An 18,989-nucleotide genomic window follows, 5' to 3' on the forward strand; every position below is an offset into this window, starting at 1 on the left:
GGTACCTGGGCGGATGATGCCACCTTTCACTGATAAGAAAGAGGAAGAGGAACAGGTTTAGTTGGGATTATACAATAGTAATTTCAAATTAGGATGTGGTGAGTTGGAGATGTAAGAGGCAACATTATGATTTTTAACTTGTGAATTATCTTGTTATGGACCCAATACATCACAAAGTATTGGGGAAACATCCAAATACAGTTAGATATATGATATTTCTAATGATATGATATATAAATATATTTTATATGATATTTAAATACGATACCAAAGTAAAAGAGGATGATCTTGCCTTAATACATGGATATGACGGCCATCGGCAAGTAGGTTGTATCTGAAGCCATAGGTCTGCTTGGAATCTTCCAGTGATACCATAGATGAAAAGCAGACTGGAACTGGGTAGTTGCTGGGTGTACCCATAACCTAAATTAGAACTTCCTATTAGAGTCTGAATGAAAAGTCTAGTCCTTTTACAGTGTCCTACAAGACTACACAGTCGGGCAACTGCTCTGTCTCTGATTTGACTCATCTCGCTCGCTGGTATTCAGCCACTCTGGCCTTCTGTTTCTCAAAAGTAAGCATGCTCCCTCCACAGAGTACTTAGAGTCCTCTCTGTACGACATGGAGAAGGCAATGGCACCCCACTCCAGTACTCTTGCCTGGAAAATCCCATGGATGGGGGAGCCTGGTGGGCTGCAGTCCATGGGGTCGCTAAGAGTCGGACACGACTGAGCAACTTCAGTTCACTTCACTGTACGACATGCTGTGTTTTCCCAGAACTTTGCATTGCTGGCCTTTGATGATGATGATGATGATGATCCCAGCTCAAGCATCATCTCCTCAAGGAGGCCTTACCCTCCCCACACTCAGTCCAAAGTAGCTCTCCAATCACTCTTCATTAGTTACTGTTTTATTTTCTTTATATTCTCTCTTCATTGTTACGCTACAGCAGTCTTATCCTGACTTTCAAAGTTCATTGTTTAACTTGTATGAAGTTTGCAAACCTATGGTTAAAACACTGCTGTTATTAAAAAATAAAGATTATTGTATAAATTTCCATTAAATAAATTCTGTTAAAAATAGTTAATACAACTCAGCACTTCCTCATTAGTTTACTAAATTTCACTGTTATGCTCTTGAAGTTATTTATGTCACACTGTAAGGTGAAATCCTAAAGTACAGTGGCTCCTTCCATCTCCTCCTAACTCTGTGTTTAGTAAGGTTGTGTTGGTAGATTGAGGCTTCCCAGGTGGTGCTAGTGGTAAATTACCTGCCTGCCAGTGCAGGAGATTTAAGAGACAGAGGTTTGATTCCTGGGTCAGGAAGACCCCCTGGAGGAGGGCATGGCAACCCACTCCAATACCGTTGCCTGGAGAATCCCATGGGCAGAGAATCCCATGGCACATAGGTCCATAGGGCCGCACAGAGTCAGATATGATGAAACATCTTAGCACTCACACAGGCATTGATTGGCAGCTTGAAACTTGCCACGGTGGGAGGGTATATACCGCAGACACCGGCACATGCTGTAAATCAAGGCGCTCCTACAGAGGCACCTTTACCAGCATGTTACTGGTGGACTCCCTACGTAAACCTGTCTTGTTTCTTTGTTGTTTATCTCCTTAAGGACACATTTCCTGCCTACCTTGTTCAGGCTGTATTCTTAGTCTGTAGAACAGTGCCTGGTATATTTGGGGCTGTCAGTCAGTGTTGAGTGAATGGGCTCCCCAGAGCAGTTGAAAGGGAGATACAGGTAGAGGCTTGCTGCACAAAGCAAGATAGGGAAGACAGTGGCAGAAAAACACTTCACCTCAGTCTTCTGACTTGGACTCTTTGTTGTATTTTGCTCCTGTGAGTATATATTTTAGGATGGTAAATACTTGTCCAGCAAGACGTGGGGAAAGCCAGTTAAGGAGCAGTAACACTCAACCCTTGCTGCATGTTGGAAATACTTAAAGTACTTTCAATAATATTTCTGATACGCAGGTAGCACTCACAGACCAAAATAATCAGGAATCTTTGGGGGGGGCCTAGGCATCAGAATTTTTTTTAAGTTCCCTGAGTTAATTTTAATATTCAGCCTGTGTTAAAAACCACTGTATTAGACATTGAGTTAGACCAGATTGGGGGAAATTTGAGCTTTAGACTGACTATTGGAGAGCTGTCATCAACAGGGCTCAAGAAGTGGCTTCATTTAGTAATTTATGTTATCATTCTACAAACAGTGATTGGGTTCCTACTAGGAACTAGAAGTACAGAAATGTATGACACATGACACGGAGCTTCCCTGGTGGCTCAGTGGTAAAGAACCTGCCTGCCAGTGTGGGAGACACAGGTTCGATCCCTGATTTGGGAAGATCGCACATGCCGTGGAACAGCTAAGCCCATGCTCCTCAACTACTGGGCCTGTGCTTGAGAGCCTGGGAGCCACAACCACCAAATCCTGTGTGCCCTAGAGCCCGTGCTGTACAAGAAAGACGTGACGAGAAGTTCACAGGCGTGTAGGGGAAACGCCAAATACAAGTTTATTGACGTCTTCTAGATGAAAATGTAATGAGGATTCCCTCCAGACTCCAAGAAGATGGCCATTTCAGTCCTAGGTTAAGGAGAATCTAGAAATAGTGACCGGCTGGAGTGGGGACTTCCCCATTGCTCCAGTGGCTGGGATTCAGTGTTTCCAGCGCAGGCAGGCCTGGGTTCAATCCCTGGTCAGGAAACTGGATCCCACATGCCGCAACCAAGACCTGGCGCAGCTAAATATAAAAGAATAAAAAAGGCACGTAGTGGCATGGAAGACTGATTCAGAGGGGCAGAACACAGGCAGGGAGACCAGTGAGGAAGCTGTTGTGATAAAGAGCACGGGCTAGACGTGAATGAGAAGACAGGATTGATTTTTGAAGGCCTTGTTAACAGGATGAAGTGGAGTGGATGTGAAGGGTGCGGGAGGAGAGGTCTAGAATGGTGTAAACAGAGGAGTGAAGATGGCATGGAGGTTACTGATTGATATTTCAGGAAAATGATCGGGGTGTAGGATTGTGCAGAGGAGAAGTGAATTCACTTTTGGAAAATGTGGCCAAATGGAAGAAGAGAGAGGACAGTGCGGGGGATTCAGAAACAAATATTTGAAAGCAGTTGAGTAGGTGAGAGCACTCAACGCTGTGTAGAGTGAGGAGGAGAGGGCTGGAGAGGTTAGCACATATTAAAGGAAGTGGGAGGGAAAAAGACATATTTGTAGCTTAGGGAGAAAATTTCCCCCAGGTTGAGAATCTCTGGATTAGAGAAATGAGGTGGATTTTCTACTTGACAAGAATCGAGAGAATTGAAACCCAAAGTAGGAACATTTCAGAATTGTTGTAGCTAAGACAGGAGGGCCTGCTTGATAGTGGTGTCACACTGTGGGGAGGTTTAGGAGGATGAAGACTAGAAAGAGGCCAGGTCTAATAATTAGATTTGAAAGAAATATTAGTGTTTGTTACGCCTTTTATAGTAGCAATGAATGAAAAATAGTCCAAACGTCCGGCATTTAAAGTTATATGGGAGAAACTTAAATTGACATGGAGGAGTGTTTTTAACATTAAATTTTTAAAAATCAGGTGACAAAAATGTGTGTGTGATTGAGGAGAGACTGTGTCCACAGGCATCGAGACAAGCAGTCACTGAAATGGTATCTGGCATATTGGGTGTCGATGTTAGTTTCCTTCTTTGTGCTTTTTGTATCCTCTGAATTTTTATAATGGACGTGTATCACTTTGGTAATTAGAAAAAAATATATAAAGAAATTAAGGAATGTAAAGGTGATTATGCAGCCCCTGCTGCTGCTGCTGCTAAGTCACTTCAGTCGTGTCCGACTCTGTGTGACCCCACCTAAAATATTTTAAAACAATATTTATTAATAATATAAGGAAGTACTCAGAATACAATTGATAAGATAAACCATATTTGGTTTAAACCAAGATAAACCATGTTTGGTATGGTCTATGTTTTAAATTTAAAATATGTACTTTTAAAATCTATGAATGAAAAAAATAAGGAAAGGCGTAGTAAAAGTTAAGAGTAGTTATTCCAGAGTGTAAAATTGTGGGCAGTTTGTTTTTGCTTGTGTGTATCTGTGTTTCTGAATTTTCCGTAATTAACATGCTGAGTAGTATAGGATAGTGGTTAGAAGCAAGATCTGTGAAGAGATAAGGCTTGAACCTGAGTCATGGCTCTGCCCTTTGAGAGCTGTGGGACCTTGGCTGAGTTATTTCACTGCTCTGTGCCTTAGGCTCCCCACCGTGAAATGGGGTAGTGATGCTAAGTACCTCACAGGGTTGTCGTGAGGATTACCCCTTCATGGAGGTTAAGTTCTTAGAATACTGCCTGACACTTAGGAAGCAATGATGCATGTTAGCTGTACTGACTATTACTACTATTACTTTTATCATAAGAAAAACAAACTTTTTAGTCAGTTCAGTTCAGTTCAGTCGTGTCCGACTCTCCGCGACCCCATGAATCACAGCGCGCCAGGCCTCCCTGTCCATCACCAACAAGAATTAACAATTTAGAAGTCATTTAACGATTCAGAAGCCTAATAACAAGCAGTTTCGGGGTTGGGTTGGCTAGAAGCTGATTTGCAGTGGTTGAAAGGAGATAAGAAACTAATACAACGAAATACGAGCTGCCCCAGAGTAGCTTATATGGGAGCACTTTTGTCTTGAGTTTGCACCCATGGGCTCTTAATTTATTTGACACAATGGTAACTTTCTAATGTATGCTTTGATTTGATTTTTAAGACTAAGTGAAGGGACTTCCCCGGTAGTCCAGTGGATAAGACTCCGCGCTCCCAATGCAGGGGGTCCAGGTTGGATCCATGGTCAGGGAACTAGATTCCACATGCCACAACTAAGAGTTCGCATGCTGCAAGTAAAGCCTGGCACAGCCAAATAAATTTAAAACGAAAAATTTTTTAAAACAAGTAAAAGAGGCAGACAAAACAAGTGTGATGTATGAAACCTGCAAACTGTTCTAGAGCTTAGTGTCCCACTGTCGCTGTGTTTGTTAACTTTCCCACAGGGACACTGGCTTTATAAAGACAGCATTCAAAAATAAAATATTACAATTTAGTATCAATTCATTGGTCCTGATAATAGCTACATTTTTTTCTTACTATATGAAAATCTAACATCAGAACACCCTGTTCTTTTTTTTTTTTTTTGCTTTGCTTTTTTAGGCAGAAATTTATTTAGACCCACTCACTTCATGTATGGAATTTTCTCAGATACATGTGGTGGTGGTGGTGGTAGTTTAGTCACTAAATTGTGTCCGACTCTTTCCATTCCATGAACTGCAGCCACATTCCTCTGTCCATGGGATTTCCCAGGCAAGAGTACTGGAGTGGGTTGCCATTTCCTTCTCCAGGGCATTCTGTTTTTATTCTATGTCAGAATAAAACTTTTGACAGAGATGAAACCGTACCAGTGTAATTCCTAACCTATCTTACTTTATTTTACAGCACGTGCATAACTTTCTTCCCTTTGTCTTGTCCACAGAAAGAGCTCAAAAAGTGGGATGAGTTTGAAGATGTTTTAGAGGAGAGGAGGCATGTCAGTGACTTGAAGTTTGCAATGAAATGCTACACACCTCTTGTCTATAAGGGAATTGCTCCTTGTAAACCAAGTGATATTAAATGTAGTGTTCTCAATTCTGAAGAGATTCATTATGTCATTAAACAGGTAAGTGATTCCATCTTCAGCCATAGCCAGATTCATTCATTGTGTACAAGTTTCTTTCTCTTCTTGAGTCTATGAATTTATTTTGCTATTTTTAATGTGTCTTTTTAGATTTCACTATATTCAACACATACATCCAATGTTTATTTTACCTATAATGCATGTTAGCCTCTTTGCTAGACATTGTGTCTAATAGTGAGCTAGTTGAGCAGAGTTCTTGGCCTCTTGAGTGTTTAGTCTAATAGGAAATGATGACAGGTGTACAGTCAATTACAGTGAAATACATACACAAGACATGTTAGTGGGAGGCCAGTGTATAAGGACATTAATTAATTATAAGGGCAATTAATTTTGTGCAGGGAATAAGAGAAGTGATTTTTTAAATGAGGCTTGAAAGATGTGTAGGGACTTTCCATTTGAAATAGGTGAAGAAGAGTGTTCCTAGCAGAACAAATAACGTTTTTCCTGTGGTTTTCAAACCTCATGGCACATTAAAATTATTCAGGGCGCCTTTAAAAGTCCCTGTACGTCTCACATTTGGGTGAATGAGGTGAAGGAAAGGAAGAATGAAGGCTGATGGAACCGTTCACTGAGTTAGGGGCTGAGAAGAGGGCTGAAGAGAGAAGCTGTGCTCTGTGCTCTGGACATGTCACTTGAGATGTACAGGTCGAAGTCCTAGGCTGGCATGATTGGAGCTTCACGGTGGCGGCCCTTCATGTTGTAGTGTGCTTCTGCACCTTGCTATTCATGGAGAGATCCTGCTTCTTTGACATTTAAATGGAGGTGAGTCAGGTTTATGGCCTTTGAACATTCTTAATTTTTTTTTTTGGCTTCACCACATGGCTTGCAAAATCTTAATTCTCTGACCAGGGAATTGAACATGGACCTATGGCAGTGAAACCACAGTCCTAACCAGTGATCTGCCAGGAAATTCCCAGGAAAACTCTTTATTGTCTTTATTATTTGCTGTCTGTTTTCCTCTGATTTAGACTTATGACCTATGCTGTTAATCATATTGTTTTCATCTAGCGTGATCTGTCTTGGGGAAATTATTAATCTTCTCTCACTTCACATAAGTGAAGTCAAGTTTCCTCATCTGTTAGAAGATAAAGACAGTTGTTCTCAATACTGACTCCTTGTTAGAATCATGTAGAAAACTTTTGCAGAAGTTAACCACAATTTTCCACAAGTATGTAAACTCTGTGAAGGCAAGAATTTTTTTGTCTTTCTCTCTTTTAAATTGATATATTCCTGGTACCTAGCACATAGTGCACGTTCAATAAATACTTCTTGAATTAATGGGAAAAAAAATACTTTGGTCCCATCCATAGGGATTCTGACTTAATTAATCTAGGTTAGAACCAAGGCATTCCTCTCTTTTCTTCGTCTCCTCCCTTTGTCCTAAATGGCACTTTTTAATTGCCCTGTTCTCCTTGAACCTCCAAATCTACCTCCACATACTCTCGACAGATGACTTTTTTTCCTACTTCACAAACAAAATTTAAGCCATTATGTGAGAACTGTTTCAGCTTGCTGTGATCAGGCTTCTAAGTTACCTGCACCTAATATACATCATTTTCTTAAGTGGAGCCCCTTCTGTTTGAGTTTAATCCCATCCCACTCCTTCGCTCTGGATCCCTCTTCCCTCCTCCTCATCATCCTCAGGGACTTGGCTCTCTTGCCTGTCCAGTCAGATGTCTCAGCTTCTTCCTCTTTGTCAGCTCTTTACCATCCGAGTTTAATATGCCCACTGCTCTTCCAGCTTAAACAGGCCCCCCCCCTTTTTTTTTTGACCGGCAACATGATTTTTGTATTGACATTTCGTTCTTAATAATAACATCCAAAATGGGTTCTGTTCTTATAGCAGTGCAGCTGGAACTGCATCAGGTCAAGGGCATATGTTGCCGGAGTCTCCCCTGGGAAGTGGAGAGGAGCTGGTGGTGAGACACACACTGATTTCTCTTTGGGACCTATATGCAGCCAGGTGGAGAACTGCAGCAGGTGCCCTGACTCTGGTAGGGGGTGGGGAGGCAATCCCAGCCAGCCTGCAAACACATGGACAGAGTCCTTTGCCCCCAGCCCGCAAGAAAATGGGTGCTGATGGGGCCCACGGTGGCAGCTCCAGGACAGTGGAGGGAAGGCTGGGACGTTACATTCTTGAGGCCTTCACAGGTACATGTCATCATAGCCCGGCGGGGGCAGATGGTCTGGGTTAGGTCCAGACGGGCTGGTCCCAGTGGGTCCAAAGGGGTCAAAGCGTGCTCCCGGGGGCACAGCGCCTGGAGGAAGCTGGTTTGGGAGTCCTGATGATGGGTCAGTAAGTGCTCTTGGGAAGCTGGATCTCAGGGGATCCACAATCATGCCACCTCTCTGACACCCAAAGGGGTCTAGGTCCTCTCCCCCAACAGCAGACGGGTCCAGGGGATCACACCAGGTAGGCTGTCGGCTGGTATGTGGGTGTTGTGGGTGAATCTGGAGTGGGTCCACCTCTCTGGCAGTGGCAGGGGGAAACTCCCGGTGGGGACTTAGATTGGCTTTTTCCCACTGCTCATGAATAGGTGTAATAATCCCAGACACAATACGAGACCGAAGTTCCTCGCTGTTCTTGTAGACCCTGTGGAAGTCAACCAGATGTTTGAATCAATATAATCATTCAAGTTCAGGGTCAAATCTGACACTTGCTGTGAGCCATGTTCTAGTACATTGATGATCATGCTGTTCTCCACGGTGACAGCCTTCACGAGGAGCTTTCTGGACCCATCCTTGGACTCATACCGGAGGACATAAAGGTCTTTGTTACTGTTCCATTCCACTGGCAGCAGTTCTGATTACTTATCACTGGGGCCCGGCTGGTTGCCGGCACCCAAGCCGTAGTAGCCGTGCGTGACCACCTCCCAGTGCAGGAAGCAGACAAGCGCGTCCTGCGCGGCAGGTGATGGCCGGTGCCACCGACGCGAACAGTACCTCCAAGCCAGCCATGGGCGACCCTGGCTTCTGCGGGCGGAGGAAGGGAGGAAGAAAGTGCAGTGAGCCGACAGGGCCCTCACAATACTGCTGACTCCCCTCCGCTCAACAGGCCCCCTTTGACCGCGTTCCTGACTACCTAGTATCCCCCTTCCTTTCCCACTGCTCTGCTCTTTCAAGAGGCTGGCTGGTTTCTGTGCCTCTTGCCCTACTTTCCAACCCCTTGTAGTAGTTCTTCCCAAGGCTGTCAGTGACTTCCTTCCTTGTGCCTAAAATCAACCTAGTTCAAATCCTGGCTAACCTTTGGCACATGCTTTGTCCTTTCTTTACATGACACCATAGTCTTCCACTTACCCACCACATCTATTTTATTGTTCTTCAGTTGTCTTTACGGGCTTCTTTTCTTTTGCCTGTCTCTTTAAATACTGCTGTTCCTCAAGATTTTGTTCTCGCCCCTTCTTATTCTACTCAGTGGGCAGTTTTATTTATTGCCAGAACTTTAAGTACCTTCCTTATGCTAATGTTTCCATATTATAATATTCAGTTCAGTTCAGTCAGTCGTGTCTGACTCTTTGCAACTCTATGGACTGCAGCACGCCAGGCTTCCCTGTCTATCACCAACTCCCGGAGCTGACTCAAACTCATGTCTGTCGCGTCAGTGATGCCATCCAACCATATCATCTTCTGTCGTCCCCTTCTCCTCCTGCCTTCGATCTTTCCCAACATCAGGGTCTTTTCCAATGAATCAGTTTTTGCACCAGGTGGCCGAAGTATTGGAGTTTCAGCTTCAGCAGCAGTCCATCCAGTGAATATTCAGGACTGATTTCCTTTAGGATTGACTGGTAGGATCTCCTTGCAGTCCACGGGACTCTCAAGAGTCTTCTCCAACACCACAGTTCAAAAGCATCAATTCTTCAGTGCTCAGCTTTCTTTATAGTCCAGCTCTCACATCCATACATGACTGCGGGAGAAACCATAGCTTTGACTAGACAGACCTTTGTCAGTAAAGTAATGTCTCTGCTTTTTAGTGTGCTGCCTAAGTTGGTCATGGCTTTTCTTCAAGGAGAAAGCATCTTTTAATTTCATGACTTCAGTCACCATCTGCAGTGATTTTGGAACCCCAAAAAGTAAAGTCTGACACTGTTTCCCCATCTGTTTCCTATGAAGTGATGGGACCGGATGCCATGATCTTAGTTTTCTGAATGTTGAGTTTTAAGCCGACTTTTTCACTCTCCTCTTTCACTTTTATCAAGAGGCTCTTTAGTTTTTCTTTGCTTTCTGCCGTAAGGGTGGTGTCATCTGTCTGTCTGAGGTTATTGATATTTTTCCCAGCAATCTTGATTATAATATTACTATATAAAAATAGTATATTATAAATAGTATAGATAATTAGTATCTGTTGCTTCAGCCCAGATCTCTTTGGAGTTTCATATGTGTATTTTTGTAGTTATTGAATATCCACTTGGAAGTTCCAAAAGCACCTCATATTCAAGATGTATAAATCAAAGTCTTTGATTCTCACCCTCGTGCCATGGATATTCTCCCACCCCATCCCCCACCCCAGATTACCCTGTCTCCAAGAATGCTCCCCACCATGTTTTAGTTGCTCAAACCAAAAATCTGGATGCTATCTTCCACTCCTTACTCTCCTCTCATGCGCTGTCAACCACTGAGAGCTGCTCATGTGCTCTCCTAACAGTGCAGTGCTCTCCCAACAGTGCGGTGCTCTCCTAGAAATAGCACTTGTCTATTTTCTTTCCATCTCTGCTGCCACTGCTCCACCTCAGGCTCCCTTTATCTCCCAGAGTGCGGTAGCGTGAAGTGATTATGTCTGCATTTAAGAGGCCACTCAGGTTTGTGAGATGGAGAATAGACTGAACAGGGACAGCACTAGGCACAAGCAGTTGGAAGACTGGCTTCTTTAAGGTTTCCAGGAAGAGGGATCTATCGGTACGGCATATCTGCTGGGCAGGTGAGAAGCCCAGCTGCACAGAATAAGAGACCAGGTCATTCTGTGCTTCTCTGGTTTCCTCCAGTGCCTTGAAGAAGTCATTCCTCCAGAACAACAAGCCTGTTAACTTGTGTTCTTCATCTGTTCACATCCTTCCTGTCTCCAGAAGTCTTGTCTTTCCTACTCCTCAGCGTTCTTTGCTGGCTCAAACTGGCACGTACATTTCCTATCTGGAGGAAGGTCCCCTCCTGGCCATGTATTCTTTCTTTTAAATCTCCAGTTCTCTTTCCCTTCTTATCCTGACTCCTTAGAAGTATAGTCTGCCCTCTTCGGTTCAGTTCAGTCGCTCAGTTGTATCTGACTCTCTGCGACCCCATGGACTGCAGCACGCCAGGCCACCCTGTCCATCACCAACTCCCAGAGTTTACTCAAACTCATGTCCATCGAGTTGGTGATGCCATCCAACCATCTCATCCTCTGTTGTCCCCTTCTCTTCCTGCCTTCAATTTTCCCCAGCATCAGGATCTTTTCCAGTGAGTCGGTTCTTTACATCAGGTAGCCAAAGTATTGGAGTTTTAGCTTCAACATCAGTCCTTCCAGTGAATATTCAGGACTGATTTCTTTTAGGACTGACTGGTGGGATCTTCTTGCAGTCTGTGGGACTCACAAGAGTCTTCTCCAACACCACAGTTCAAAAGCATCAATTCTTTGGTGCTCAGCTTTCTTTATAGTCCAACTCTCACATCCATACATGACTACTGGAAAAACCATAGCTTTGACTAGATGTCCCTTTGTTGGCAAAGTAATGTCTCTGCTTTTTAATATGCTTTCTGGGTTGGTCATAATTTTTCCTCCCAAGGAGCAAGCGTCTTTTAATTTCATGGCTGCAGTCACCATCTGCAATGATTTCGGAGCCCCGAAAAAGTCTGTCACTGTTTCCATTGTTTCCCCATCTATTTCCCACGAAATGATGGGACCAGATGCCCTCCTCACATCCCAGTTTCAGAAGTTCATTTGCTGAAATTCATCCAGTGAAAGTTACTGTGGGTCCCCAAGTACCCCGTTCCCAGGGGCCCATTTAGTCCCCTCTTTGTCAGTTATTGCTGTGTCACCGTTGTTGGACACTCTCCTCCTCAGGCTGTCTTACCTGGACGTCTGTGACATCACACAAATGGTTCTCTTCTTACATCTTCCTTGTTAATCTCTTTTATATGTTTTTACATCTGCCAGTGTTTCTCAGGATTGAATCTTAACAGCCTCTTTCTCTTCCTCTCTTCAGTCTCCCTGATCGATTCTGTCCACTCTCATCATTTCGGTTTTCATCTATAGTCTGGTAATACCCAAACGATATCTCCACCCTTGGCTAGGTTATTGGCATTCAGAATTTTATCTCTAACAGCCCTATTCCCTGCTGGATATCTGATTTCTGTGTCTCACAAATACCTCAAAATCAGTGTATCTGCCTTCTCAAGCCCTGCAGTGTCCCTGGTCTGCATTCCCTATTCAGAGGATGGCCCTGCTACCCATTCTTTTGCCTTAAACTGAGCGTCACACTGCCCTTACCCTTCTCTTCAGCACCCATTATTACCTTTGTTTGGGGATCCTCTGTCTCTGGCCTGAACTATCTTGTTAGGTTTCCAAGTGTACTCCCTTTCCTAGTAGGCTCATTTCCTGAAATCCATTCCCACCAAATCCGTGAGTCCTCCTTTTTTCCCTTTTTCTAATTCTGCTTTTCTCTCCTCTCTTCCTAAGTAGCCTTTGCTAGGATTGCTTGCTTAATTATGTCACCAGTAACTTTAATTCTCACGCACCCCAGGCTCCCTTCCAGACTGACCAGGGTCTGTGTCAGTAGCTCTCTGTCCATGTCACCAGGTACCTGGCTGCTCCTGGGAGATGGGCAGAGTTGTGCACGTCAGTGATCTCCAGACTTGAGATCCCTTCTTACATCAGTCCCTTCCCATCTCCTAAATCTGCCAGACCTTAAGCTCTTATTAGACTCTACCCTTCTTGCCATTAGCAAACAGTCATATTTTTACTTTGGAATAATGAAACATATTAGAAATTATTTTCCTCACATTCCTGTTCCTTACCTTCAGGTGTGTCTGCATCTGCAACCTCTCTATGTGTGCTTTAGTCTGGGCTCAGTGACAAGGGCTTTGTTCTCTGGGTCAAGATGAGCGCAGTAAGCTCTTCTGAGACTTCTAACAGACGTCGTCTCCCTGTCTCTGTCTTCAGCCTTTCTTTCTCTGTTGCTTCTTCCCTTAATCTGACACCAGTGGTTGTGGCTCCCAGGCTCTCAAGCACAGGCCCAGTAGTTGAGGAGCATGGGCTTAGCTGTTCCACGGCATGTGCAATCTTCCCAGATCAGGGATCGAACCTGTGTGATCCAAGTTCTTAGGTCATATAGCCCACATTATATTTTCTTCATTTAAAGATGTGCAGAAGGTACAAAACCCACTTTGAGTAAATTCATATTTTGTATATCTGACTCCCATTCAGGGGAATCCTAAAAATTTGCAATTTGACAATTCACAGTTCTGACAGTAGCAGAACACTTACTTAAATTAGCTAATGGTTTAGTACCTATTATCCCCACATAGAAAAACAAAACATAAAAACCTAGGCATTTAAAACATTTCAGTAACATGAACGTAAGAATATTAGATCATTAAAGAAAAGAAATGAATATATAACAATGTAACATCAATCAATTTTATCCAGTGTAAGAAAAAAATGTAAGCTTTATTTTGGTAAGACATTTCAGATTCCCTCAGATCACAGCATACCAATAAGCAATGCCACCAAATCCTGTGCGCCCTAGAACTCGTGCTCTACAAGAAAGACTGGTATAATACAGTATGTACTAGATTTTGCAGACCCCATAGCATTCTCAAGTGTGACTGCTTTGAGCAGAGATTTGTTTTTGTGGCTAAGAGGAAAACAGAAAAGTGCCCATTAAACTTTTGTATCTATTGCATATTGATTATATGGCCTTCCTCATACTTGGAGAGAAACTGCCAAGACCCGTTTTTCTCCAGCTTCTAGTTATCATTCTTGTCCATAAGTGTCATTTCTCATGTCAGTGACTTCAAAAGGTCATTTCTTTTATCTGAATGAAAATAGGGGTATTAAGACTGTGGAAATTAAAACCTGAAATAGTTTCTAATAGCAGCTGAGGGTTGTAAAGCTCCTTGACGTTAATTACTCATATGCCAGACAAACCTCTTACTTTCTGTTTAGCTGTGCATATTTAAAAGGTTGAAAATCATTTCTTTGACTAAATTTTTTCACATAACATTAGCATTTTCTAGATAATAATCATGACTGTTTATTTCAGTTGGACAAAAACACTTGTAACCTGCATTGCAGGCAGATTCTTTACCATCTGAGCCACCAGGCAAGCCCAAGATGAACCTAAGACAATTGGCTAAATTTGAATGCCTTTATTTTCAACTAATAGAGAGAAGGAACAAGATGGCAGAGGAATAGGACGGCGAGACCACTCTCTCCCCCACAAATTCATCAAAAGAACGTTTGAACGAGGAGTAAAGTCCACAGAACAACTGAATGCTGGCAGAGGACATCAGGCACCCAGAAAAGCAGCCTGTTTTCAACTAATATACCTCCCCTTTGTTTTAACTGTTTAAACTGACCAGTCACCTGAAGGTTCCGACAAGAACTCTAGGCCTCACTAGTGACTGACAGTATGAATACCACAGGGCTCTCTAAATATTAGCTGAGTATTTATGCTTGCTTGTATTTTCTCAGTTTTTAATTCAGTAAATGTGTATTACATATAATTGACTTAACAGTATTTATCAAGTAACTTAACAGTATCTATTAAGTGAGTGAGTGAAGTCGCTCAGTCGTGTCCGACTCTTTGCGGCCCCATGGAAGGTTGCCTACCAGGATCCTCTGTCCATGGGATTTTTTACATTGACTAAAATATGGGGTGGGGAGGACTGGATAAAGTTAAGTGTGTTTTCTCTTAATGTGTTTAAAAACTGGAGAAAGTGGAGAAAAAATAAATTAGCAAATTAAAGGCAAAACTGTTGCTAACTAAATTAAGCAAACCGTGCTAAAAAAAAATGACTGAAAAACCTGTGTGATAAAATATAATAACATGGGAGTGCTAAGAAGGAGCAGTGCAGTGTTATTCTAAGGCTTTTCCAAGTTTGGAAGCGTTTGTGCTGTAACTGTGGTCCTCCTCATTCAGACTCTATTAGCCTTTGCCCTGCTTCATTCTGTGCTCCAAGGCCAAATTTGCCAGTTACTCCAGATGTTTCTTGACTTCCTACTTTTGCATTCCAGTCCCCTATAATGAAAAGGACATCTTTTTTGGGTGTTAGTTCTAAAAGGACTTGTAGGTCTTCATAGAACCGTTCAACTTCGGCTTCTTCAGCATTAATGGTTGGGGCATAGGAATATTGCATAGGAACCTGGAATGTTAGGTCCATGGATCAAGGCAAATTGGAAGTGGTCAAACAGGAGATGGCAAGAGTGAACGTCAACATTCTAGGAATCAGTGAACTAAAATGGACTGGAATGGGTGAATTTAACTTAGATGACCATTATATCTACTACTGTGGGCAGGAATCCCTTAGAAGAAATGGAGTAGCCATCCTGGTCAACAAAAGAGTCTGAAATGCAGTACTTGGATGCAATCTCAAAAACGACAGAATGATCTCTGTTCGTTTCCAAGGCAAACCATTCATTACAGTAATCCAAATTCACCTCAGTGTTTTCAAAAAGTGAAACTCCTTCACTGCATGTAACTGGGGAGATTGGGGCTCCAACATCCAATCCTCTTCTTTAAGAGCATTCTCCTTTAGTAAGAACAAATATTATTTATTACATAGATTTCAGTCTTTTTCAAAGTGCTTGTTTAGGGGGAAGTTAAAGGAACAGATTAGGCTTCTTTGAGGACGGAAGCTGTGACTTGTTTGTCTCCAGGCACTTGACAGTCCCAGCACATAGCCAACATTTTGTTCTCTGTACAGAAAGATGTGGCCTGCCATATAATGAAGAGCATTCTATTGTGAGGTCATGAATTTCACTAATTATCCTTTGATAGTTCAGAGAGTTTTGTACCAGTGTCCTGCATATCTGATACAGTGAGTGGTTATTTCAATAGAATCTTATATTTTCACCTTGTGTGTTGATACCTTGTAACAGCACTAAGCAATTAGATGAAGAGGTAAAAAAATCTACTGAAAGTAACTACTTTCAAAGTATATGCTCTCAGACACTAGATTTTGAGCAGCAACTTAGAAAATTTGGATATAAGCTTAAATCATATCCATTTAAATTAAGAAGAAAACATGCCATTTGTGATTTGAGCAAGAGGAATTTGGATTTTTTTTTTTTCCCCCAGAGATTTATCCCTGCTTTCCCTTTTAGCTTTCCAAGGAATCCCTTCAACCTGTCGAGGTCCTCCGAGAGGAAGCCTGTGAGATCCTGGATGAAATGAGCCACAAGCTGCGTCTAGGAGCCATTCGGTTTTTTGCCTTTGCCCTGAGTAAAATATTTAAACAGATTTTCTCAAAAGTGCGTGTAAATGAAGAAGGGATTCAGAAAGTGAGTATTGCTTGTTAAAAAACAATCTCTTCAACCCCTCACAGTTTCTTTAACTCAAAGGCATCTCACTTTGCACTGGATGAGCAGCTCCTGGTTATCAAGCGGCAGCCAGCCTGAGCAGAAAGCAGCTCTGCCTCTCTGATGGGTGTTTCTCCCTCTTCCCTTCAGACCTGCAGGCTTCAGACAAACCGACTTAGTCACTTACTCACAGACCTGACAGACTAAGCTAATGTCAGATGTTCACTGAGTAGTAAGAGAGTTTCTGTATATGTTTCACCAGGGTTCTACAACGTTTTCTTGTTACTCACACACCTTTCTGGCGTGTTTTTCCTATAAACAAAGATATTCTCTTGTGGTATAATTTATCAAAAGAAGCAAATTAACATTGACACAACGTTGGTAATACAGATCTTATTCCTGTTTCGCCAGCGGTCCCAGCTCTGTCACATACAGGCAAGGAGGGTCCTACGTTGTATGTCACAGTCAGCTTCCATGTCTCTTTGGAGTCTTTTAATCTTGAACAATCCCTTCGTCTTTGTGTTTCATGGTACTGCTTTTGAAGGAAACAGACCAGGTGTTTTCTGCTGCCTCTTAATCTGGACTGCAGCTGTTTCTCAAGCAGGCTGAGGCGCTGTCCTCAGTGTGCCAGCCTGTGAGCAGGTGGCCTCTGTTTGCTTGTTGCTGGTAATGTTCACAGTTGTCATGTTTCTCCACTCTAGAGTTACTCTGTCCCCTTGTAATAAATATACATCCTGGGGAGTGCTCCAGGTTCCTGTTTTTCATCATACTTTCCTCTGTTAATTTTTATAGCCAGTGATGATTTTTGCTTGAATCCAGTTATTATGATAGCCAAATGCTGATTTTTCTAATTCCGTCACTCCTGTCGTTTAATACTTTACTTTTTTCTGGAAATAAGAGCTTTCTCTATGAAGATTATTTTCTCCATTTATGTTTTTTAATACGTTTTTTAAATTTACTTGGGAGCTCTTGCCTTCACTGGCCTTCCTGCTCATGCCTTTTAATGCTGCGTTTGTATTCAGTCATTTACTCTGCTTCCAAGTCCTCCTGTGACTAATTTCTAAATTGCTGACTTACTGTCTGGATCTCTGCGGGAGGGTGTTTAGTACAGTGCTGGGGGGAGGGAATGTTGCTGGCTAGGTCCTAACTGATTACAAACTACCTTACCTCAGCTGATTGTGTACTTAGATTTCAGAGAAACAGACGGTATGTTGACACATTGGGTATTTTTAGGTTGATAGCCTGAGAAATGTATTGGGAAGTTCGGTTGCATTTGTCCCTACTACCAGGCATCCGCCCTCCCCTGAGTCTAATGTATAAACAGAAAAGTACCATTCCTTTTCTTGGTCCTAACAATGTGTAATTTTTTTTTTTTTTAATCTCTGAGAGAGAATCTCTTGCTCTCTCTTCTGCTAACCACCGCTCAGTCTAGTACAGCAGCTAATTGTTGACTTCTTAACTCAGACTGACTTCAGATTCATTCCCAGCTCCCAGCGAACATTAGTGGCATGCCTATGTCACAAACCAAGGAAGCTGAATAAGGCTTAGGCCTTATTTACAAATATGTGTGTGATATTAAACAATGCATGTAAAATGCTTAATTGCTGCTCAACTAATATGTGTTAGTGATCATCACCATTACTACTATTATGATCTGTGAATTTTACATTTTTAATATTCTTGCATTATGTGAGATTATTTAGCTAGAACTCAGAAATAAGTTTTGTGTATGTGGTCAGAGAGGAAGAAAAACACTGTCAATGTTCCCTCTGTAGCACATTCTTCCACTTTCTGATATAAGGCACAGTTTTAATGCGCGTCAAAGCTGAAAGTGTTCCAAGTGTAACCTTTGTCTTAAAGCTCCAGCGAGCCATCCAGGAGCATCCAGTTGTCCTGCTGCCCAGTCATCGGAGCTACATCGACTTTCTGATGTTGTCTTTCCTTTTGTACAACTACGACTTACCTGTGCCGGTCATAGCAGCGGGAATGGGTATGCTTTGGTCTTCTACTTTCCTTTCTTTTCTGTTGTTATAAACATTAACACGTTCACTGGAACGATTTTAACAATTCCAAGGAAGTTGAAGAAAATGATGAAAATAGAATAGCTTCTCCCCCCTTCCTTCCAGTTCCAGGTGTGATAGTTGGATTATATCCTCCGTATTGTGCTCTGCTGGCCTGGCCAGATAGAAGCAAGCGTATGTGCACATAGGGCCTTTGCTTTAGGTTGGAAAGGAGATTATACTACCCTGCTGTTTAGTTTTTTTGATAGTGCATCAGTGGCTGTCTCTGTAGGTCAATAAATAGATCTCAACTCTTTTTTTAAAAAGTAAAATTTTTTAAACTAAAGGGACTTCCATCGTGATCTGTTGATTAAGACTTCACATTTTTAATGCAGGCGATGTGGGTTCAGTCTCTGGTCAGGGAACTAAGATCCCACATGCTGTGCAGTGCAGCCATAAAATAAAAAATTTTTTTAATCTTTAAAGAAATAGGTCTAAACTCTTTTTACTATTTTTCAATTGTGTTAAATTCACAAAGCATAAAATTTGCCATCTTCATCGTTTTTCAGGTCACAGTTCAGTGACATAAAGTTCACACTGTTGTACTACAGTCCAACCACAGAAGTCTTCTCATCTTTTAAAAGTGAAATTCTGTCTTCATTTAACACTTGACCTCTCATTCTATTCTCCCTGCAGCCCCTGACAGCCACTATTCTGTTAATGCTTTCTCTCTCTACAAATTTGACTATCCACTGCCTTCTGTAACTGGAA

General features: G+C 42.3%; 1 protein-coding gene and 1 pseudogene across 1 annotated transcript in view; one reads left to right on the forward strand and one right to left on the reverse strand.

Moving 5' to 3' along the window:
• GNPAT (glyceronephosphate O-acyltransferase) overlaps positions 1-18,989 on the forward strand; it is a 37,841-nt gene that overhangs the window by 3,039 nt on the left and 15,813 nt on the right. Inside the window, exons 2-4 of the mRNA XM_055425818.2 lie at positions 5,529-5,711; positions 16,024-16,200; positions 18,079-18,208. Of these exons, the coding sequence (XP_055281793.1) occupies positions 5,529-5,711; positions 16,024-16,200; positions 18,079-18,208 (490 nt within the window). The remainder of the gene's footprint in view (positions 1-5,528; positions 5,712-16,023; positions 16,201-18,078; positions 18,209-18,989) is intronic.
• On the reverse strand, positions 7,875-8,687 carry LOC129555886 (proteasome inhibitor PI31 subunit pseudogene; annotated as a pseudogene).

The sequence above is a fragment of the Moschus berezovskii genome, chromosome 12 (assembly GCF_049115385.1).
Source record: "Moschus berezovskii isolate FMDL1 chromosome 12, NW_MosBer_1.0, whole genome shotgun sequence".
Classification (NCBI taxonomy): domain Eukaryota; kingdom Metazoa; phylum Chordata; class Mammalia; order Artiodactyla; family Moschidae; genus Moschus; species Moschus berezovskii.